The sequence below is a fragment of the Heptranchias perlo genome, chromosome 36 (assembly GCF_035084215.1).
Source record: "Heptranchias perlo isolate sHepPer1 chromosome 36, sHepPer1.hap1, whole genome shotgun sequence".
Lineage (NCBI taxonomy): Eukaryota > Metazoa > Chordata > Chondrichthyes > Hexanchiformes > Hexanchidae > Heptranchias > Heptranchias perlo.
The window spans coordinates 6,883,962-6,908,864 of record NC_090360.1 but is presented as its reverse complement, the minus strand read 5'-3'; the positions used below and the strand labels follow the sequence as shown (position 1 = coordinate 6,908,864).

Genomic DNA, 24,903 nt, shown 5'->3' with positions numbered 1-24,903 from the left:
AAATTCTTCTGCAGTTCAATAGTCTGCCAAAAAAACTTTTTTTTTTGCGGGGCACGCGTATGATGATACCAGAGGGCTCAGGTAATTATTATTATTATTATGCAAAGTGTTGATGTAACTGATAAGGTGATGGTTATTATAATGCAAAATTATGATGTAAGTGATGAGATAATGGTTATTATGCAAAATGATGAGGTATATAGTCCCTTAGCATATCTGTCAGAAACATCCCATAGTGATTCAAATACAGCCAATTGCATCGAAGTGACAATTGTTATGCAGACAAACATATGGCCATTTTGTACACAGTAAGATCCCACAAATAGCAATGAGATGAATGACATGGTTAATCTGTTTTTTATTGGTGTTAGTTGAGTGAGGAATATAGACCAGGACCCTGGGAGAACTCCCTGCCCGTCTTCGATTAGTTTCATGGGACCATTAATGTCTGCCCAAACGAGCAGTTGGGGCCTAGTATCTCAGTCAAAGCATAGCCTGGGGCCAAGGTTTGCCCTCGAGCGACCCCTTGATGGAGAAAGGGGGGAATGGATGGGAGGTGGCAGTCGGACCTAAAGTGAGGGGGAGAAACCCTGAGCACTTGAAAGTGTTAATGTGAGAAGCAAAGGGTTCAGCTCTTGCCAGGATTCTGCATGGCAACACGCCCAACTGGGACTGAGTGGTGTGGTACAGTGTGAACAGGAAAACCAAGGTTTCCGAGACTCTTCCTGTGAGGAAGAGGCCCAGGGGAGTTCTTGTAGCCAACTACTGGAATATCAGTCCAAGCCAGGCTCGGCCTGTGTGTGGGAAGAGAGTCATTAGCCTGTTTCTCAGCAGTTATTGTCCTGCCTGATCCAGGGAGTGGCCACTGTTTCACAGAGTCACTGTCACACCTAAACCCGCCCCACTGAACTGATGCAGATAGTGAGCGCACGAAAAAAATGACTAGTCTCTGTGGAAGGGCAGACATTATTTTTTTTTAACCCTTTCATGGTCGCGGGAACGTCTGCTGCACGAAACGTAAAACTCAATCACTGAAATACTCTGATGTGCCACAGACAGTCGGATATTGGTCACAACTCCCCAACTAACCCGTTTTCCACAAATCCGGGCATCTCTTGCTGTATTTACTCCTCTAAAATTAACCGTGAATTTAAGCGCTGTCACCGCATTTACTGCAAACGCCTGTGGCAAAAACACATTTTGTGCGAAAGTGTTTGCGACTCCAACTCATGATAAATATTCTCAATGTGAATATTTCCTGATTTACAATGTGGTGCAGGCCTGCCTTTTAGTGGTAGCCCTGAAATATAAGATGCTTTTACCTTTCGTGGTCTAGGGAGCGGAGGTCAAACAAAAACCACCTAAAAGTGTGTCATTCTCCTGCACTTAGACCCGAACAGTGCAGCTCATCTCATGTTGGACCGCTGTGAACTTAATTCTGGTCACAGGCGCAGACTGCCTGCGACAGATTAGCCAGTGTACATTTGCAAAGTACTGACACTCTGTTGTCAGTAACAAGCAACATCACAACGCCCAAAATGGATTCCTTCATAAGGTGTGTCATGACATCATGGTGAGGATCAACTCCTCAAACTCCGCCCCTCCCTCAAACTCCGCCCCCTCCCTCGTCAATCTCCAGCCCCTCCCTCCTCAATCTCCAGCCCCTCCCTTCCTCAAACTCCAGCCCCTCCCTTCCTCAAACTCCAGCCCCTCCCTTCCTCAAACTCCAGCCCCTCCCTTCCTCAAACTCCAGCCCCTCCCTTCCTCAAACTCCAGCCCCTCCCTCCTCAATCTCCAGCCCCTCCCTTCCTCAATCTCCAGCCCCTCCCTCCTCAAACTCCAGCCCCTCCCTCCTCAATCTCCAGCCCCTCCCTTCCTCAAACTCCAGCCCCTCCCTTCCTCAAACTCCAGTTCCTCCCTTCCTCAAACTCCAACTCCTCCCTTCCTCAAACTCCAGCCCCTCCCTCCTCAATCTCCAGCCCCTCCCTTCCTCAAACTCCAGCCCCTCCCTCCTCAATCTCCAGCCCCTCCCTTCCTCAATCTCCAGCCCCTCCCTCCTCAAACTCCAGCTCCTCCCTTCCTCAAACTCCAACTCCTCCCTTCCTCAAACTCCAGTTCCTCCCTTCCTCAAACTCCAGCCCCTCCCTTCCTCAAACTCCAGTTCCTCCCTTCCTCAAACTCCAACTCCTCCCTTCCTCAAACTCCAACTCCTCCCTTCCTCAAACTCCAGCCCCTCCCTCCTCAATCTCCAGCCCCTCCCTTCCTCAAACTCCAGCCCCTCCCTCCTCAATCTCCAGCCCCTCCCTTCCTCAATCTCCAGCCCCTCCCTCCTCAATCTCCAGCCCCTCCCTTCCTCAAACTCCAGCCCCTCCCTTCCTCAATCTCCAGCCCCTCCCTTCCTCAAACTCCAGCTCCTCCCTTCCTCAAACTCAAGTCCTTCCCTCAAACTCCAGCCCCTCCCTTCCTCAAACATTAATCCATCCTGTCACCATCTCTATCCCACAAAACTTCTCCTCACCTATCACCCCGACCTTGTTGACCGGCATTGGCTCCTGATCCACCAACACTTCAAGTTTAAAATCCTTATCCATGTCTTTAAATCCCACTGTGGCCTCACCCCTCTCAAAGATCTGGAACACACGACCTGAAAGGCTGGTGGGAGGAGATTCCATAGGACCCTGCAAGAGGCAATTGGACATGTACTTGAAGAGGACCAATTTGCAGGATTATGTGGAAAAAGCTGGGGTGTGGGACTAAATTGGACAGCTCTTTAAAAGAGCTGGCACAGGCACGATGGGCCGAATGGCCTCCTTCTGTGCTGTAAGATTCTATGATTCTATGATATCAGTAACATCTTCCATCCTTACAACTCCCTCCTTAACTCTCTGTTCCTCTGACTCCAGTCTCTTGTGTATCCCTTCCTCCCTTTTCTCCGCCATCGACAAACCCTCAACCTGTAAATCAGTCTCTCTCTCGCAGACCAAATCATCGCCCTATCAGGATTGGAGTCAATGTCTGCTTCAACTGGCGTCAAATCTTGTATTCCTTAAACACCTGAGCAATAATACGAGCTCTTAATAAATGCGACGTTCCTTCCATAACCAACAACGCCAAAATACAAACTAATTGGTCCTCCATCTCACTGCTATTTGTGGGATCTTGATGTGCACTGAATGACCGTCATTTTTGCCTATAAAACAACAGTCCCTGCACTGCATAATTAAATTTATGCATGTGAAATGTGTTGAGGTGTTTCTGGAGATGTGGTAAGGGGTTTGTTAAATGCAAGACTTTTCTTTTGCACTGTTTCTTTTCCAAACCACTTTGTCAGCAGTGGTGATATTCAGAGACATTAACCACGTTTAAAGTTGGCAAGAGTTGGACATGTTTGAAAATGATCTACTGGGGCTAAACGTAAGTTTATGGAGTGTTTATTTTTCACAAACGTCACTGCAGGAAACAGGAGAGGAGGAGTACAGCCACGTCACACTTCTGTTTGTTATCGAGTGATGTACAATCATAGAATTTTACAGCACAGAAGGAGGCCATTCAGCCCTTTGTGTCTCTGCTGGCTCTCTGAAGAGCTATCCACTCAGTCCCATTCCCCTGCCTTTTTCAATCTCTATGCAGAGATTCAATGCAGGTTCCAGCTCCTCCTACACTGCACCAACAATGTGCCTAACCTCTGACCTGAGGGGACCACTCCCTGAGACTTGTCCAGCTTTACACCATATGAACTCTCTTGCCTAAGGTCAAATCAGCTGGGGTCATCGCTGCTGCTTGCTGTTCAGTGACCCCTTGCTCATGTGTAAATGAGCAGATTGACAGCAGAGGAAGGAGCACTGTGCGTCAGAGATAACTGCCATGGTTTTGAGTGTGGATATCAGAAGAGGGCAGGGTTGGGTTCTGCTCCAGGCCCAAGACCCTGTCCGCAATTGCTGTCTAGGCTTGCACGTGAAGAATGGTGAGGTACCGCAAGGGGAGTGTAGTCCCTTTGAAATCAGACTGCGCTGAGAACCAGTGCTTTCGGGGAGGAGCCTATTGTCCTGTATTGTCCTGTATGTAAGTAGGAATTTTTGGTCTGGGTGAACACAGACCATCTAACCCCTCCCCCACTTTCCCCCTGGGTAACAATCCCCTTGCTTTGTCACCGCTCTGACATTCCTGCCCCTGCCACATTCCATCAGGTCACCCACAACACAATGGCTAACTTTGACATCAAGAGAACGAGTGAGCTTTAGTGATTGGGAAGGGTGGGTGGGCAAAGCGGGGGGAGGGAGTGAGGGGGAGGGGGAGGGGGAGAAACCAGAACCAAAATCAAAACGACAAAGAGGGAAACCAATGAATTAGTGATAAAGTTCACCCAAGGGTCAACGCTGGCCATTGTCCTCCTGTCGGGGAGAGGCTGAGTTCCCATCAGTCGCTCAACAGTAAATCATGGACTGAATGGGAAATGCATTGCAGACTAAATGTGTCTTAGTGCTGTTGTAGCATTCCAATGCCTGTTATCTCGACCTGTTCACACGGAATGCCCAGAAACATGTTGATATAGTCAGCTCCTCTCTCTCACATCTACGACCAACTCTATATTGTATTTTCCACACTCTTATCCCAGAAGGAGGACGGGTTGTGCTCGGGATGACGTCATTCAAAAAGCAAACTGGTATAGAAAAACCCCGTTTGTGTCTTTAGCCCTATTTACCGTGTTGGCCGCGTGATATTTGTTCCTGTCTCTGTTCTACGATTTAATGAGGAATTAGACGAAGAGTTTAAGAGAAGAGTTAGAATGATTGACATTTGAAAAGAAGAGGGTTTAGAGACTAGAAATTATAACTGTTGATACTAGCGCTCGATCACTGAACGCACTCGTACAAAGTTCCTCTGAGGGTGTTTTAAAATAGCCGAGTTGGCGCTTGTGTTAAAATAACAAACGGGGCAGTGCGACACCAGCATTTTTAGTGCTCATCTGCTTTTATCACCAGCTGTAAATGTCAGGAATGAACAGCTGGCCCGTCAGCAATTAGAAAGTGAGAAAATACATTTTTTAAAAACTTTTTTTGTTTCTTAAGCAAAACTAAAGGCGTGTTGATGAAGTTGCTGCAGAGTTTATCACTTGCTGGCTGCAGTGGTACTCTCTGGTGCAGGAGGGAAGCCAGTGCTTGGGAATGGTTTGAGGTTCAGGATGGTTTGATGATGATCTATGAGATCAGGCTAGATATAAAAGAAAAAGCTTGCATTTATATCGTGCTTTTCACCACCCAGGATTGTCCCAAAACGCTTTACAGCCGATGAAGTACTTTTTATTGAAGTGTAGTCACTGTTGTAACGGAGGAAACGTGGCAGCCAATTGGTGCACAGCAAGATCCCACAAACAGCACTGAGATACATGAGCATGTTATCTGTTTTTAGTGATGTTGGTTGAGGGATAAATATTGGCCAGGACATCGAGGAGAACCCCCCTGCTCTTCTTTGAAATGGTGCCATGGGATCTTTCCCGTCCACCTGAGAGGGCAGACGGGGCCTCGGTTTAACTTGAAAAATAGTTTTAGACAAAAGACACAAAATGGTGCCTCACCCACCTTTGCTTTTGAGTATCAGAGTTGCAACTTGTTTCACAAGGTGACGCTACTCCTTTAATAGAAACAGGTCACCATAGAAACGGGCAGGACGCCGTAGAGGATCTGAATTAAAAACTGTAGCCTTGGCAGGTTTATAGATGTAATAGTGCTATAAATTGAACAGCACGACAGTGAAAGGGTTAACGTTACATGGGTCTCCATTTGGACAAGTGTCAAATTGGACCCTCTCCCTCACTCCCAGAGGCTTTGAACACCATCATAGGAACAAAGGAACAGGAGTAGGCCATTCAGCCCCTCGAATCTGTTCCACCATTCAATGTGATCATGGCTGATCAGTGTCCTAACTCCATCCACCCGCCTTGGATCCATATCTCTTAATACCCTTGGCTAGCAATAATCTATCGCTCTCAAGTTTAAAATTATTAATTGAGCTAGCACCAAGTGCGTTATGTGGGAGAGAGTTCCACTCTTCTACCACCCTTTGCGTGAGGAAATGTTTCCTAACTTCTCTCCTGAATGGCCTGGCTCTGATTTGAAGGTTTTGTCCCCTTGTCGTAGACTCCCCCAGCATCGGGACCCAATGGGTTAGGAAGTGGAAAGCTGTGACACGAGCGATGTAATGTGATTGCTGCTGCAATCCCCACTAACACTGCAATATCCTGCTGTTATTACCTGGCTCTGTCTCCCTAGTACAGCCGAGTGGGATGATTGAGAGGCTGCTGGAGATGAGATAAGGTGGAGTGGTTGGTAAACGCTCTCTCTCAGCCAGCCGAGCTGCTTCTGGAGATGGATTGCTCTGTGTGATACCATCTGTGATTGCCACTGACCATATTGCATCTGATCTTAAATGACATTCCTAACACTGTACGTACAACTTTTATTACTACACTTGAGTACGGATAATAATGAATTTTCATTCTCTGCAATATCTGTCGATCTTACATGGCGGTGGTTTTACAAATTGGCTAGAGTTAATGACTATGAAAGTTTTACCTTTTTTATCTCATCCATATAATGTATTAATTTTGCTCTATATGGCGCACGCTCCTTATTGGCTGCATATAGCGACTCCACTATTCCCGGCCAGAATGGAGATGATTGGGTAATTCCCCCGTCAATCATACCTGGACCATGGAGAATTAATCCTGCTTTTATCGGGAGAAGTTGCTGCAGTTTTGATCATTGGTTCTATTTGCTGTAGTTTGCATAGACTCTTTTTAAATACACTATAGAGTGATTGCTGTAGTGCGATGTTTAAATAGACTCTACTCGCTGAATAAATAGACTGTTTGCTCTAAGTCCCGTCTTGCCTCCAAACCATTCGCTGGCACAGTGGTGCCAATAGACACGCCGCTCCTTATTGAGCCATGACTCCAGCTGAGTAGCTCATCCATCTAGGAGCAAAACTAAATGCTCCCCCATTGCATTATCCAGCTGGATCTCAATGGTTCTGCGTCTTACGCCCATACAGCCCAACCTAGAAACCTATTCCATTTGTTAATTTCTCTTTATGAGAAGGAATGTGAAGTGCTTTCACCAGTTTACCCTGTATTCCTTTGTCCTGCCATATTAGCTTATCGTGAAGTTGTGCTCCATTTGTTAGCTTGTATGTAAGTATAAGGTCCCCCCGTCAGCCGCCTCATAACAAGACCAAAGAGCCCAAGTTTCTAGAGACTCAAAAAATTCACATACTGTTTATTTAAGAAAATGGCCGACCAAGCTTGGCACCTTATTGTTTATCAAAGTTGGCAAAATTGAGTAAGAATAAACACCAGGTTGGTTTTACTTTTCTTCTATCCTGCCCCTTTCATTCCTATCTCAACACTGCATTTGAGCATTAATTTTCTTGGCTCAGAAGCTCTTGTGAGTAGAGCTTTAAGACTCCGTTCTATTTGCTCCGTAGGCCAAATTAATTTCAGACTTGTCTTTGGATTGGTGATCTCCAGTTCCATCAATTGACCCAACTGCTCAGAGAGTCTGCTTTTCAGAGATAACAACAACAACTTGCATTCATATAGTGCCTTTAACGTAGTGAAACGTACCAAGGCGCTTCACAGGAGTGATTATCAGACAGAATTTGACTCCATGCCACATAATGAGATATTAGGACAGGTGACCAAAAGCTTGGTCAAAGAGGTAGGTTTTAAGGAGCGACTTAAAAAGGAGGAGAGAGAGGTAGAGAGTTTTAGGGAGGGAATTCCAGAGCTTAGAGCCTGGGTAGCTGAAGGCACGGCCGCCAATAGTGGAGCAAAGGAAATCGGGAATGTGCAAGAGTCAAGAATTGGAAGAGTGCAGAGAAGAACAAAAGACAGTCAAAGCCTCATGCAGATGCAGCTCACCATCATCTTTGAATTCATAACAAATTCCAGATTGAAGAAGCAATAACACCTCGACCTACCTCTGTTGCTATGGTTGCAACCACATTTGGCACCTTGGCAACGGCTATAATGATGGAAAGCTTGTTGTAGGGTCAGAACATCATCCTGTACACTTACAAATCTGTGTGTCCCAATTTGTATTTGTGTATCACCTCATCACACCCTCCAGATTCCCAAAGGATTTTACATCCAATGATTGACTCTTTTGAAGTGTAAGCACTGTTGTGTATTGCAAACACAGCAGCCAATTTGTGCACAGCAAGATCCCACAACATCAAATTTGTTGAATTGCTGGTTAGTTTTTTTTTTAGAACAGAAAATGCTGGATATACTCAGCAGGTCAGGCAGCATCCGTGGAGAGTTAACATTTCAGTTCGATAGCCTTCAGGACGAATTCTGACAAAGGGTCATCAACCTGAAACATGAGCTCTGTTTCTCATTCCACAAATTCTGCCTGATCTGCTGAGTGCTTCCAGCATTTTCTGTTTTTATTTGAGTATTTTGCCTTTTTGGTTTTTGGGTAATGTTGGTTGAGGGAGAAATGTTAGAAACATAGAAACATAGAAAAATTTATGGCACAGAAGCCGGCCATTCAGCCCATCGTGTCTGTGCTGGCCGAAAAAGAGCTCCCAGCTTAATCCCACTTTCCAGCTCTTGACCCGTAGCCTTGTAGGTTCCGACACTTCAAGTGCACATCCAAATGCTTTTTAAATGTGATGAGGGTTTCTGCTTCTACCACCCTTTCAGGCAGCGAGTCTCAGACCCCCATCACCCTCTGGGTGAAAAAATTTCTCCTCAGCTCCCCTCTAATCCTTCTACCAATTACTTTAAATCTATGCTCCCTGGTTATTGACCTCTCTGCTAAGGGAAATAGGTCCTCCCTATCCACTCTATCTAGGCCCCTCATAATTTTATACACCTCAATTAAATCTCCCCTCAGCCTCCTCTGTTCCAACGAAAACAACCCCAGCCTATCCAATCTTTCTGCATAGCTAAAATTCTCCAGCCCTGGCAATATCCTCGTAAATCTCCCCTGTACCCTCTCCAGTGCAATCACATCTTTCCTGTAGTGTGATGACCAGAACTCTACGCAGTACTCAAGCTGTGGCCTAACTAGTGTTTTATGCAGCTCCAGCATAATGTTGGTCAGGACATCAGGAGCTCTCCCTCCTCTTCTCTCAACAGTGCCGTGCCATGGGATCTTTAACACAACCTGAACGGATAGAAGGATCTTGGATTAATATCCCATCTGAAGGACAATAGATCTAGGAGTACAGGTTCATAGCTCCTTGAAAGTGGAGTCACAGGTGGATAGGGTGGTGAAGAAGGCATTCAGCATGCTTGGTTTCATTGGTCAGAACATTGAATACAGGAGTTGGGATGTCTTGTTGAAGTTGTACAAGACGTTAGTAAGGCCACACTTGGAATACTGTGTACAGTTCTGGTCACCCTATTATAGAAAGGATATTATTAAACTAGAAAGAGTGCAGAAAAGATTTACTAGGATGCTACCGGGACTTGATGGTTTGACTTATAGGGAGAGGTTGGATAGACTGAGACTTTTTTCCCTGGAGAGTAGGAGGTTTAGGGGCGATCTTATAGAAGTCTATAAAATAATGAGGGGCATAGATAAGGTAGATAGTCAAAATCTTTTCCCAAAGGTAGGGGAGTCTATAACGAGGGGGCATAGATTTAAGGTGAGAGGGGAGAGATACAAAAGGGTCCAGAGGGGCAATTTTTTCACTCAAAGGGTGGTGAGTGTCTGGAATGAGCTGCCAGAGGCAGTAGTAGAGGCGGGTAAAATTTTGTCTTTTAAAAAGCATTTGGACAGTTACATGGGTAAGATGGGTATAGAGGGATATGGGCCAAGTGCAGGCAATTGGGACTAGCTTAGTGGTATAAACTGGGCGACATGGACATGTTGGGCCGAAGGGCCTGTTTCCATGTTGTAAACTTCTATGATTCTTTGATTCTATGACAATACTTTTGCCTTCCTCCAGCCTAAATAACCCTCTAAATCAAACAGTAAAGTTCCAAGAACTGAGCCAAACAACAGATGGGCTACAGGTGATGGTTTTGAAAAGGAAAATTAGGCAAAAATCTTTCTGGAATATTCCCAGTGGTTTTGTGGGAGAGTGAGAGAACTCTTGTGTTCTTTATCATTCAACCCATCATCCACAGTTATGCAATTGCCAACTGCTTCACAAGCTGGAAGAATGATTCTGCGAATATTTTGCTCATAAAACTCCAAGAGCATTCTTTTTGCAACGGAAATCACTGGTGAGAACTCATGTTTATTAAAACAATTTGTCTGGATTTTTATTGCACGTTAAACCTTCCCTCAAGTCTCCGATCTGGCCTGATGCTGTTAAATACAATCCCTGCAGGCTCAGAACTGCGAATGTAGTCCTGTGTGTCGCAGCGTGAAGAATCTGTAGCGAGAGAGCGTTAGACAGTTGTTGCTGGTGGTGATGTGGGGCCGCTTATTGAGATTGCAATCAGGGGAGTCATAGATGAGAAATGACTTTGCTCAATATTAAAAGGACTGGCAGCATTCCTTTATATTAGAGGTTCTCAGCTCAGCTCAGTCACTCAACGACAGCTTACATTTATATAGTGCCCTTAACGTAGTAAAACATCCCAAGACGCTTCACAGGAGCGTAATCAGACAAATATTGACATTGAGTCAAAGAAGGAGACATTAGGACACGTGACCAAAAAGCTTGGCCACAGAGACAGGTTTAAAGCAGAGTCTTAAGGAGGGGAGAGAGCTGGAGGGGCGAAGAGGTTTAGGGAGGGAATTCCAGAGCTTAGGCCCTAGACGACTGAAGGCACGGCCGCCAATGGTGGAGCGAAGGAAGTGGAGGATGCGCAAGAGGCTGGAGTTGGAGGAACGTAGAGTTCTCGGACAGGAGGAGGTTACAGAGAGAGGGAGGGCGAGGCCATGGAGGGATTTGAACACAAGGATGAGAATTTTAAAATCAAGGTGTTGGTGGACCAGGAGCCAATGTAGGTCAGCGAGCACAGGGGTGATGGGTGATAGTTAGGATACAGGCAGGAGAGTTTTGGATGAGCTCAAATTTATGGAGGGTGGAAGATGGGAGGGAGGCCAGGAGAGCATTGGAATAGTTGATTCTAGAGGTAACAAAGGCATGGATGAGGGTTTCAGCAGCAGATGGGCTGAGGCAGAGGCGGAGATGGGTGAGATTACAGAAAGTTATAAGTTCAAGTCCAACTCCAGACCTGAGCCCATATTCTATGCTGACACTCCATTGCAGTACTCAGTGAGTGCTGCATTGTAGGAGGTGCTGTCCTTCGGATGAGATGTTAAATTGAGTCCTGAACAAGTGGGTGTTAAAGCTCCCATGATACTATTCACAGAAGAGCAGGAAGAAGAAGGAAGAACAACTTGCATTTATATAGCGCCTTTCACAACCTCAGGACATCCCAAAGCGCTTTACAGCCAATTAAGTACTTTTGAAGTGTAGTCACTGTGGTAATGTAGGAAACGCGGCAGCCAATTTGCACACAGCAAGGTCCCACAGACAACAATGAGAAAAATGACCAGATAATCTGTTTTAGTGATGTTGGTTGAGGGATAAATATTGGTCAGGACACCGGGGAGAACTCCCCCTGCTCTTCTTCGAATAGTGCCACAGGATCTTTTACGTTCGTCTGAGAGGACAGACGTGGCCTCGGTTTAATGTCTCATCCAAAAGACGGTACCTTTGAGAGTGCAGCACTCCCTCAGTACTGCCACTGGGAGCGTCAGCTTAAATCTCTGGAGTGGGACAACCTTCTGAGTCAGAGGCGAGAGCGCTACCCACTGAGACACGGCTAACACAGGGAGGAGTCCTGGAAAACATTTCCCCCTCAATCAGCACCTCTAAAAATAGATTAATTGGCTGTTCATCTCATCGCTGTTTTGCGGGATTTTGCGGCGTGCAAAATGGCTGCCAGCTCTGCTGTATAACAGGGCACTGCATTTGAGGGTTCTAACGAAAGATCAAACGACCTGCAACGTTAACCCTACCTTTCTTCTCTCCACAGAGGCTGAGTGCTTCCAGCATTTTCTGTCTTTTGCTGCATTTGAGGCATTGCTGGAGAGATGTAACCACATGTAACATAAATGCAAGGCTTTCTTTCTTTGTGCGTCAGCTTGTCAAGTGATCAGAAGGAATGAGAGGAGGTAAAGGGTTAATTACATCCCTCTTGATGTCGGACATGATTGTCTGGGCTGTGAACATGATAAAATGTCTCGTCTGCCCTTTGTTCTTCTCGTTGCCCGCCTGTCGAGGTGCATTGCTCTGGTTGTTTAATTTTCTCCTTCAGCAGAGCAAAGAAGCTGCGATCCTCCTGGTGCCGTTATTTTATCGTCGCTATGACAACCATTTCTGAGCAGTGGGGATTATATATTCTTATATTTAAACATTGCCAAGCCCCAGACACACACACACACACACACAAAAAAAAAAATCACACACACGAGATTCTTTGATGGGACTGAAGTTGAGATAACGATCAGAGTTCCATTTGGGAAACTGCACATCAGCAAACTAGCTAATTATCAGAAAGGCCCCGGGAGCGGGAAATGAGCTTGAAAGAAAATATCTGATCAGGAAAACATTAAGGAATCAAGTGACACAGTTAGAGCAAGAGTAAAATGATCCAGTCTTAATTCGGGTTGCCATCTCTGGTTGGACATACTCCTGGAGGTTTCATCGCATAACCTCCCGCCTCGGACTGCCCCGCCTCCACACTCCCGCCATTGGTCCATCCTCCAGGCGCATGGCCTTCCTAAGGCCAATCGGAAAGGGAACAGACTCTTTGTTACCCAGTTGGTTGAATCTTGACTGTTAGTGAAACAGCCTTTTTTCCCTCATCTCCAATGTTTTTTTATAACTAATAAATGAAGGTGTTCAAAGAAAATGAAACAAAAACCTTGTTTTGTTTAATGCCCCTTAAATTTTTCTCCTTGAGTGTTCTTGTAGCAGTGTCCTGGAGACTCCAGGCCAATCCTGGAGGGTTGGCAACTGTAGTCTTGATCCAACTGATCTTTTCTTTTCCCTGAGTCTCATTCTGGTGGAAGCTGGTAATTCTAAATGTAGCTGAACACTCGTGTAACCCTGTGTTTTTGTCATTTATCTTCCGCTCCTGTCCCCCCAAAGGCTCAGTAGCTGTATGCCCTCCTGTCACCATACTTGGAGCAGCTGTGCACAGTTCTGGTCTCCATATTATACAAAGGATATGGAGGCACTGCAGAAGGTGCAAAAAAAAAGATTCACAAGGGTGATATCTGAACTGAGAGGAAATACTTACCAGGAAAGGCTGAACTGACGAGGGCTCTTTTCTCCAGAAACGAGAAGTCCAAGGGGTGACTTGATTGAGGTCTTTAAAATTATGATGGGGTTCGATAGGGTAGACGTAGAGAAGATGTTTCCACTTGTGGGGGAATCCAAAATTAGAAGTCATAAATATAAGATAGTCACTAATAAATCCAATAGGGAATTCAGGAGAAACTTCTTTACCCAAAGAGTGGTAAGAATGTGGAGCTCGCTACCACAAGGAGTAGTTGAGGCGAATAACATAGATGCATTTAAAGGGAAGCTAGATAAACACATGAGGGAGAAAGGAATAGAAGGTTATGCTTATAGGGTTAGATGAAGAGGGGTGGCAAGAGGCTCATGTGGAGCATAAATGCTGGCATAGACCAGTTGGGCCGAATGGCCTGTTTCTGTGCTGTGGATTCTATGTAACTATGTAACTCTATGTTACGGTACTAATTCCGAAGCCTTGGGCCTGTTCCTGGGCCTGTACTATTCCTGGCTGATGCGGTAGTAAATGGGTGCTGCGGATAAGATTCACGGTAACCCCAGGTAGAGAGGAGGTAAATTATCAGCCAAGGCTCCTCCCGGTCACTTTCCAGCGATCTTGGTTAGAAAGTGTATGTGTAGACAGCTGAGGGCATGAATGTGCTGTGATGGCAGTTCTTACAGGCTTGCAGACCTGGTGTAGAGCTTACCGCAGTGAGACTGCACCTCGGGAATTCAGTTAGCCGACCTCAGCCCCCACAAACGTGACCCTGATGCGTGAAACTGCTCCAGGAGCAGGAAGTAGGAGATTATGCCCACAGTGTCTAAGCTCACGGGCAGAAATTTTGGATTGGTACAGGATAAGGACGTAAACCTGTAGCAGCTCCTGCCTTGTATATATTTAGTAGAGCTTGTTGGTAGCACTCTTGGCTGTGAGTCAGAAGGTTGTGGAAATAAAAAAGAAAGGCTTGCATTTACATAGTGCTTTTCACGACCTCAGGATCTCCCAAAGCGCTTTACAGCCAATGAAGTACTTTTTGAAGTGTAGCCACTGTTGCATTGTAAAATGTAAAGAATCTTACAACACCAGGTTATAGTCCAACAATTTTATTTGAAAATCACAAGCTTTCGGAGATTATCTCCTTCGTCAGGTGAGTGACTCACCTGACGAAGGAGATAATCTCCGAAAGCTTGTGATTTTCAAATAAAATTGTTGGACTATAACCTGGTGTTGTAAGATTCTTTACATTTGTCAACCCCAGTCCATCACCGGCATCTCCACATCGTGTTGCATTGTAGGAAACGTGGCAGCCAATTTGCACATAGCAAGATCCCAACAGCAATCTGGTTTAGTGGTGTTTGTTGAGGTATAAATGTTGGCCAAGGCATTGGGGGATAACTCTCCTGCCTCTCTTCCCTCCCCGTCCACGGCACTGTACCCTCTCCTCTCCTACTCTCCCCCTCCACTGTGCCTCTCTCCCCTTCCCTCTCCACAGCCCCTCCACCACCCGTCTTATCCCCTTTACCGCTCTTCTCCTTCCCCATTCATTGCTTTGCTCCTCCCCCCACCTTTCCCTCCCCTCCAGAGACCACAACGTTTTTCTGGGCTTAATGAGGATTTAATTTGCTTTGACTGAGTCGAGTTACGTCGGAGGTCTCCATCGAGTGGCACTTTAGCCATTGAGAGGAGGGTCTTTGATCTGAGTTGGGGATCTGCATGTTCAGAACTCACACTGGAGCCCCTGCTTTGAATCTTGCAGTTCATTCCGTCTTTGTATTCAGAGTCCAAGAAAGAGGCTTAAGATGTTGCACATTTAAACTGATAATGAGCTGAAGGAGCCCCTATTTAAAGAATTTATATGCGCACAGCTTACGATTCATTCTTAGACGGCAACAAAATGCTCCCCACTGAGTCAAGCTGACATTTTCATAGAATCATAAAATCATAGAAAGTTACGGCACAGAAGGAGGCCATTTGGCCCATCGTGTCCATGCCAGCCGATAAAGAGCTATCCAGCTTAATCCCACTTTCCAGCACTTAGTCCGTAGCCCTGTAGGTTACGGCACTTCAAGTGCACATCCAAGTACTTTTTAAATGAGTTGAGGGTTTCTGCCTCTACCACCCTTTCAGGCAATGAGTTCCAGACCCTCACCACCCTATGGGTGAAAAAAAATTTCCTCAGCTCTCCTCTAATCCTTCTACCAATTACTTTAAATCTATGCCCCCTGGTCACTGACCCCTCTGCTAAGGGAAATAAGTCATAAGAACATAAGAACATAAGAAATAGGAGCAGGAGTAGGCCAATCGGCCCCTCGAGCCTGCTCCGCCATTCAATAAGATCATGGCTGGTCTGATCCTAACCTCAAATCTAAACTCATGTCCAATTTCCTGCCCGCTCCCCGTAACCCCTAATTCCCTTTACTTCTAGGAAACTGTCTATTTCTGTTTTAAATTTATTTAATGATGTAGCTTCCACAGCTTCCTGGGGCAGCAAATTCCACAGACCTACTACCCTCTGAGTGAAGAAGTTTCTCCTCATCTCAGTTTTGAAAGAGCAGCCCCTTATTCTAAGATTATGCCCCCTAGTTCTAGTTTCACCCATCCTTGTGAACATCCTCACCGCATCCACCCGATCAAGCCCCTTCACAATCTTATATGTTTCAATAAGATCGCCTCTCATTCTTCTGAACTCCAATGAGTAGAGTCCCAATCTACTCAACCTCTCCTCATATGTCCGCCCCCTCATCCCCGGGATTAACCGAGTGAACCTTCTTTGTACTGCCTCGAGAGCAAGTATGTCTTTTCTTAAGTCCTCCCTATCCACTCTATCTAGTCCTGTCATAATTTTATACACCTCAATTAAATCTCCCCTCAGCCTCCTTTGTTCCAAAGAAAACAACCCTAGCATATCCAATCTTTCCTCATAGCTAAAATTCTCCATCTCTGGTAAGATCCTCGTAAATCTCCTCTGTACCCTCTCTAGTACAATCACATCTTTCCTGTAATGTGATGACCAGAACTCTACGCAGTACTCAAGCTGTGACCTAACCAATGTTTTATACAGTTCCAGCATAACCTCCCTGCTCTTATATTCTATGCCTTGGCTAATAAAGGAAAGTATCCTGTATACCTTTTTAACCATCTTATCTACCTGTCCTGCTACCTTCAGGGATCTGTGGACATGCACTCCAAGGTCCCTCTCTTCCTCTACACCTCTCAGTATCCTCCCATTTATTGTGTACTCCCTTCCCTCCCCAAATGCATTACCTCACACTTCTCTGGATTGAATTCCATTTGCCACTTTTCGGCCCACCTGACCAGTCCATTGATATCTTCCTGCAGTCTACAGTTTTCCTCCTCACTATCAAACACACGGCCAATTTTTGTATCATCTGCAAACTTCTTAATCAAGCCCCTCACATTCAAGTCCAAATCATTAATATATACCACAAAAAGCAAAGGATCTAGTATTGAGCCTTGCGGGATCCCACTGGAAACAGCCTTCCAGTCGCAAAAACACCCGTCAACCATTATCCTTTGCTTCCTGCCACCGAGCCAATTTTGGATCTAATTTGCCACTTTCCTTTGGATCCCATGAGCTTTTACTTTTTTGACTGGTCTGCCATGTGGGACCTTGTCAAAAGCCTTGCTAAAATCCATGTAGACTACATCAAATGCGTTACCCTCATCAACCCTCCTTGTTACCTGCTCAAAAAATTCAATCAAGTTAGTCAGACATGACCTTCCTGCTGTCTGTCCTTGATTAACCCGTGCCTTTCTAAATGACGATTTATGCTGTCCCTCAGAATCGATTCCAATAATTCGCCTACCACCGAGGTTAGACTGACTGGCCTGTAATTACTCGGTCTATCGCTTTCTCCCTTTTTAAACAACGGTACAATGTTATCAGTCCTCCAATCCTCTGGCACCACTCCTGGAAAATGATGGTCAGAGCCTCCGCTATTTCCTCCCTTGCTTCTCTTAACAGCCTGGAACACATTTCATCCGGGCCTGGCGATTTATCTACTCCCAAAGATGCTAAACCCCTTATTTCCTCTCTCACTATGTTTATCCCATCCAATATTTCACACTCCTCCTCCTTAACTACAATCTCTGCATCGTCCCTCTCTTTTGTGAAGACAGACGCAAAGTATTCATTAAGAACCATACCCACATCTTCCGCCTCCACACACAGATTACCTTTTTGGTCTCTAATAGGCCCTACTCTTTCCTTAGTTATCCTCTTGCTCTTTATGTATTTATAAAATATTTTTGGGTTTTCCTTAATTTTATTAGCCAGTATTTTTTCATGCCCTCTCTTTGCTTTCCTAATTTCCTTTTTAATTTCACCCCTGCACTTTCTATACTCCTCAAGGCTTTCTGTAGTATCGAGCTCTCTGTGTCTGACATAAGCTTCCCTTTTTTTGCCTTATCTTACCCTGTATGCTCCTTGTCATCCAGGGGGCTCTAGATTTGGCAGTCCCACCTATTTTCTTTGTGGGGACATGTTTACTCTGAACCCCTTGAATCTCCCCCTTGAATGCCTCCCACTGCTCTGACACTGATTTACCTTCAAGTAGCTGTTTCCAGTTCACTTTTGCTAAATCACTTCTCAGCTTAGTAAAATTGGCCTTTTCCCAATTTAGAACGTTTACTCCTGTTCTATCTTTGTCCTTTTCCATAACTATGCTAAATCTAACTGAATTACAATCGCTACCAGCAAAATGCTCTCCCACTGATACTCCTTCCACCTGCCCAGCTTCATTCCCTAAAACTAAATCCAGAACTGACCTCGCTCTTGTTGGGTTTGATACGTACTGGCTAAAAAAGTTCTCCTGAATGCAATTTAAGAATTCTGCACCCTCTATACCTTTTGCACTGATTGTATCCCAGTTAATATTAGGGTAGTTAAAATCCCCTACTATTACTGCCCTATTATTTTTGCACTTCTCAGAAAATTTGCCTATATATTTGCTCTTCTAATTCCCTCTGACTGTTTGGGGGTCTATAGTACACTCCCAGTAGTGTGGCTGTCCCTTTTTTGTTCTTTAGCTCAACCCAAATTGCCTCATTTGATGATCCTTCTAACATGTCATCCCTCCTCACAGCTGTAATTGTTTCTCTAACCAATATTGCCACCCCCTCCTTTTTTATCCCCCTCTCTATCTCTTCTGAAAACCCTGTAACCAGGAACGCTGAGCTGAGAATTTTGATGCCTTCTAGAATGATCTGTACGATGTACACATGTAAATGATTTAAGAAGGGGAACTTTAGCGCCTTGTCAGCTTGTGCTCAATCTCCACTCGTAGGCTTAATCATGTAAATGGATGGATAATGCGGTGGTGAATAGTGGCCGTTATGGGGACTGGGAGTCTGCACACTCCCAGGCTCAGTAAAACCTCTGAGTTTCATGCAAAATGCACCAATCGCTCTCCCTGCCTTGGACTGGGCGCAGAAGAGATTTACCAGAATGGTACCAGGGATGAGGGACTCCAGTTATGTGGAGAGACTTGAGAATTGTCCTTAGAGCAGAGAAGGTTAAGGGGAGATTTAATAGAGGTGTCCAAAATTATGAGGGAGTTTTGATGGAGTAGAGAGGGAGAAACTGTTTCCGCTGGCGGAAGGGTCGGTAAACAGAGGACACAGATTTAATATAATTGGCATAAGAACCAGAGGGGAGATGAGGAGAATTTTTTTTAAGCAGTGAGTTGTTGTGATCTGGAATGCGCTGCCTGAAAGGGCGGTGGAAGCAGATTCAATAGTAACTTTCAAAAGGGAATTGGATAAATACTTGAAAAGGAAAAATTTCCAGGGCTATGGGGAAAGAGCGGGGAAGTGGGACTAATCGGATAGCTCTTTCAAAGAGCCGGCACAGGCACGATGGGCCGAATGGCCTCCTTCTGTGCTGTATGATCTAAAAAAATAAAGTTGCTGGAACACCATCACAGCCTCACTGCGCCAGTTTGGAACAGGTGTTGAATGAAAGGCCGCCATTCTGATTTATATATTTTTTAAAAATTCAGCCTTCCCTGACCCCTTGTCCCATTGCCGCTTGTGAACTCTGGTCCGTGCCCAGTGCCCCGCCCCCCCCGGGGCCAGGAAAGTACTCAGCATGCAATGGGCAGGCAACAGCTCTTTACTGGCTGCTGGAGATGGACAAAGTGCCTGGGGCAAATCAGCTCACCTCACCTTCTTCAGCGAGGTCAGCACATTTGTGCGCAGCGACACGTAGCACGTGCTCAGTGCTAGCAGAGTCTGCAAGGCTGGATTATTGCCCCCAGAACCAAGCTAACATTCCACTGCACTCCTGGGAGAGTGCTGGACATGTTGGAAGTGCCGTCCTTCAGATGAGACGTTAAACTGAAGTCCCATCTGCCTATTACAATGGCCCGGGTGTATGTTAAAGGTCCCACAACACTACTTGAAGAAGGGCAATGAGTTCTCCCAGTGTCCTGGCCAACATTCTTCCCTCGACCAACCCACCAGCGAGAAAACAAACTCACTGGTCATTCCTCCCATTGTTGTTTGTGGGATCTTGCTGTGCACAAAATGGCTTTCATTGAATCATAGAATCATAGAAAGGTTACAGCACAGAAGGAGGCCATTCGGCCCATCGAATCCACACCGGCTCTATGCAAGAGCAATCCAGCTATGCCCACTCCCCCGCCCTTTCCCCATAGCTCTGCAAATTTTTTCCTTTCAAGTACTTATCCAGTTCCCTTTTGAAAGCCATGATTGAATCTGCCTCCACCACCACCTCAGGCAGTGCATTCCTGATCCTAACCACTCGCTGTGTAAAAAAGTTTTTCCTCATGTCACCTTTCGTTCTTTTGCCAATCACCGTAAATCTATGTCCTCTCGTCCTTGACCCTTCCACCAATGGGAACAGTTTCTCTCTATCTACTCTGTCTAGACCCTTCATGATTTTGAATACCTCTATCAAATCTCCTCGCAACCGTCTCTGTTCCGAGGAGAACAACCCCAGCTTCTCCAGTCTATCCACGTAACTAAAGTCCCTCATCCCTGGAATCATTCTAGTAAATCTCTTCTGCACCCTCTCTAAGGCCTTCACATCTTTCCCGAGGTGCAGTGCCCAGAACTGGACACAATACTCCAGTTGTGACCGAACCAGTGTTTTATAAAGGTTCATCAAGACTTCCTTGCTTTTGTACTCTATGCCTCTATTTATAAAGCCCAGGATCCCGTATGCTTTTTTTAACTGCTTTCTCAACCTGCCCTGCTACTTTCAACGATTTGTGCAGACCCCCAGATCTCTCTGTTCCTGTACCCCTTTTAGAATTGTGCCCTCTAGTTTATACTGCCTCTCCTCGTTCTTCCTACCGAAATGTATCACTTCGCATTTTTCTGCGTTAAATTTCATCTGCCACGTTTCCGCCCATGCCACCAGCCTGTCTATATCCTCTTGAAGTCTAGCACTATCCTTCTCACTGTTCATTACTCTCCCAAGTTTTGTGTCATCTGCAAATTTGGAAATTGTGCCCTGTACACCCAAGTCCAAGTCATTAATATATATCACTTTTGCCTATGTAACAAGTCACTGCATTTCAAAGTAATCCGTTATATGTGAAGTGCTTTGGGACATTTCTAAGCGATGGAATGAGGAGCTTTATAACTTCAAGTCTCCCTGTTTCAGCTGCAAACCCAGGACATTTTAACTCCCTGTTTAGTCTCCATCAGCCTAAGGAATAAAGAGCTGGTAGATATTGATGCAGCAAGTCTGGAGCTGCTCCTGATCATTGTTGTGTCTAACATGGATCACGCAGCAGACTGATTAAGGAGAGACTGCGGGAACATCAATACAGTATTTTCACAAGAATAAAGGGAGAAAAGAACTGAACTGAACTGCCCCATCAACAAGTTGACCAGCTGTCTCCTGGTGACGCACTCCATACGCACTGAAAGGACAAATAATATTTTCCTCAACAACTGAACCTAAAGAGAACTGATGATTCACCGCACTTCACCTGACAAGAATAGCTCGACAGAAAGGGAGAGTCGTTTGTTTACAACCTTTCCCCAAAGTGAATTCAATTGAAAATTCAGGAGGTTGTAGTTTATTTCTCCTCCCTTTCCCTCGCCCTTGCCCTTTTCTCTTCTCTCTTTTTCTCCCCCTCGTTTTCTCTCCTCTCCCTTTCTCTCTCCCCTCTGTTTCTCCCCTCTCCCTTTCTTCCCTCCCTTTCTTGCCCCCTCCCTTTCTCCCCTCCCTTTCTCTCCCCCTCTCTTTCACTCCCCTCTCCCTTTCTCTCTTCTCCCTTTCTCTCTTCTCCCTTTCTCTCCCCCTCCCTTTCTCTCTCTCTCCTCTCTGTCTCTCCCTCTCCCTCCCCCTCCCTTACACTTCCTGCTGTAATACTCCTGTTTATCTTCCTTTATAAGCTTAAGATTGCTGTTTGCGAAATTAGCAAACAAACACGAATTTCTTTGGCCTGTTATTTTAACGGAGGTGTTAACCTGTTAAAATAGAGAAGGATTGTCATCGAACTGCATTAAGAAACAGTAATTTACAGGTTATGGTGATGCTAACAGGTCCTTCTCGAGAGTCCCCTCTCGGGCAGTTAGATTCTTCCTCGACCTTTCATCTCTTTAGACCCCAGAAGTCAATCACTTTGCAGAATTTCTGATCACAAGCTCAGCTCCAGTTCATTACATTTCATCGTCAGCTTAATGTGACCAAGATCAAGGGGCAGCCACACGTCCTTGGCTGGAGGAGAAAGTCGCAGCTCTTATTGGCGATTGTGATTTCTGCTGTGACCCAAGGGGAGGATTTGAAGAGAAGCCGAGGCACTTCATAACAGGGAAGAGAAATTGGAGAGAGATGAGCAAAGCCTGCTGTAAGCTTCAGCGATCGAATGATCACTCAAAAAACACCAAAGGCCTTGGAGCAGGCCACATGCAGAGTAAAAAGCCATTTGGACTTGAGCCTGTTCTGGCTTTCATTGTAGGTTCAATTAACTGTCTTTCTGGAACATAGGAACAGGAGGAGGCCATTCAGCCCCTCGAGCCTGTTCCATCATCCAATTAGATCATGGCTGATCTGTATCTTAACTCCCATCTACCTGCTTTGGTTCCGTAACCCTTAATGGCACAAAGCTGTTGGCACTTTAATCTCCCACACCATTTTTGTGGCATCTTGAATGCAATTCTCAATTGTGGGCAGTTTTGTTCTCTGAACCTGCAGCTTTGATCTGTGGCCTGTTAGCTGATATCATCCAGGGCATCAGTGGGTGAGCTGTGGTGGGCCCCAGTGTTCTTTGACTAGGGCACGGACTGCTCCTGCTATTCAGTGACCCCCTTTCTATGAAGTGCATGTTAACGGATGTCAGGTGAGGACGGGACTGGGCACCTGCTGTGAATCCTGCTATAGCTGAACAGCCTGCCGATGCTCAGGCCTGGAAATTGGATCGTGCTCGAATCGGGGTGGGGGGATGGGTGATCCCAGTGCGGCGCACGTGGCAGGACCACGGCAAATTGATCCGCTCGCCTGATTAAGGCAGCGTCAGCCAACTGCGGGCGCCAATCGCGACCTCTGGGGGAAAACTCTCCAGTGGCTGGAGTCATACCTAGCACAAAGGAAGATGGTAGTGGTTGTTGGAGGCCAATCATCTCAGCCCCAGGGCATTGCTGCAGGAGTTCCTCAGGGCAGTGTCCCAGGCCCAACCATCTTCAGCTGCTTCATCAATGACCTTCCCTCCATCATAAGGTCAGAAATGGGGATGTTCGCTGATGACTGCACAGTGTTCAGTTCCATTCGCAACCCCTCAGATAATGAAGCAGTCCGAGCCCGCATGCAGCAAGACCTGGACAACATCCAGGCTTGGGCTCACAAGTGGCAAGTAACATTCGCGCCAGATAAGTGCCAGGCAATGACCATCTCCAACAAGAGAGAGTCTAACCACCTCCCCTTGACATTCAACGGCATTACCATCGCCAAATCCCCCACCATCAACATCCTGGGGGTCACCATTGACCAGAAACTGAACTGGACCAGTCATATAAATACTGTGGCTACGAGAGCAGGTCAGAGGCTGGGTATTCTGCGGCGAGTGACTCACCTCCTGACTCCCCAAAGCCTTTCCACCATCTACAAGGCACAAGTCAGGAGTGTGATGGAATACTCTCCACTTGCCTGGATGAGTGCAGCTCCAACAACACTCAAGAAGCTCGACACCATCCAAGATAAAGCAGCCCGCTTGATTGGCACCCCATCCACCACCCTAAACATTCACTCCCTTCACCACCGGCACACTGTGGCTGCAGTGTGCACCATCCACAGGATGCACTGCAGCAACTCGCCAAGGCTTCTTCGACAGCACCTCCCAAACCCGCGACCTCTACCACCTAGAAGGACAAGATGTGGAGATGCCGGTGATGGACTGGGGTTGACAATTGTAAACAATTTTACAACACCAAGTTATAGTCCAGCAATTTTATTTTAAATTCACAAGCTTTCGGAGATTTTCTCCTTCCTCAGGTAAATGTTTCAAGATCTCCTTGAAGCCTACGCATTTATACATATTGAATAATACATGGTGTTTACAGACTGCCCCTGCAACTGCCCGTTGCCAAGGCAATCACCGTGTTCAGACAGAGAGGTGTCATCTGCAGAACCCCCGAATACACATTCAACAAAAAAACAAACAGGGAAAAAAAAACAGAGAAAAAAAAAACACAGAGAGAGGCAGAAACATCCGGAAGGCAGAGAGAGCCAGCAAATGACCCATTATATTAAAAACAGATAACATTTGTTCGCTGGTGGGGTAACGTGTAGCGTGACATGAACCCAAGATCCCGGTTGAGGCCGTCCTCATGGGTGCGGAACTTGGCTATCAATTTCTGCTCGACGATTTTGCGTTGTCGTGTGTCTCGAAGGCCGCCTTGGAGTACGCTTACCCGAAGGTCGGTGGATGAATGTCCATGACTGCTGAAGTGTTCCCCGACTGGGAGGGAACCCTCCTGTTTGGCGATTGTTGCGCGGTGTCCGTTCATCCGTTGTCGCAGCGTCTGCATGGTCTCGCCAATGTACCATGCTCTGGGGCATCCTTTCCTGCAACGTATGAGGTAGACAACGTTGGCCGAGTCACAGGAGTATGAACCATGCACTTGGTGGGTGGTGTCATCTCGTGTGATGGTGGTATCTGTGTCGATGATCTGGCATGTCTTGCAGAGGTTACCGTGGCAGGGTTGTGTGGCGTCGTGGACGCTGTTCTCTTGAAAGCTGGGTAGTTTGCTGCGAACGATGGTCTGTTTGAGGTTGGGTGGCTGTTTAAAGGCGAGTAGTGGAGGTGTGGGGATGGCCATAGCGAGGTGTTTGTCCTCATTGATGACATGTTGAAGGCTGCGGAGAACATGGCGTAGTTTCTCCGCTCCGGGGAAGTACTGGACGACAAAGGGTACTCTGTTGGTTGCGTCCCGTGTTAGTCTCCTGAGGAGGTCTATGCGATTTTTTGCTGTGGCCCGTCGGAACTGTCGATCGATGAGTCGAGCGTCATATCCCGTTCTTACTAGGGCGTCTTTCAGCGTCTGTAGGTGTCCATCGCGTTCCTCCTCGTCTGAGCAGACCCTGTGTATTCGCAGGGCCTGTCCATAGGGGATGGCCTCTTTGACGTGGTTAGGGT

General features: G+C 46.2%; 1 protein-coding gene across 1 annotated transcript in view; it reads right to left on the bottom strand.

Annotated features, from left to right (window-relative positions):
- LOC137304047 (mannose-binding protein-like) overlaps window positions 1-12,062 on the bottom strand; it is a 62,810-nt gene extending 50,748 nt beyond the window's left edge. The window contains exon 1 of the mRNA XM_067972467.1: window positions 11,991-12,062. Within this exon, the coding sequence (XP_067828568.1) occupies window positions 11,991-12,027 (37 nt within the window). The 5' untranslated portion in view covers window positions 12,028-12,062. The remainder of the gene's footprint in view (window positions 1-11,990) is intronic.
- Between the last annotated feature and the right edge of the window lie 12,841 nt (window positions 12,063-24,903).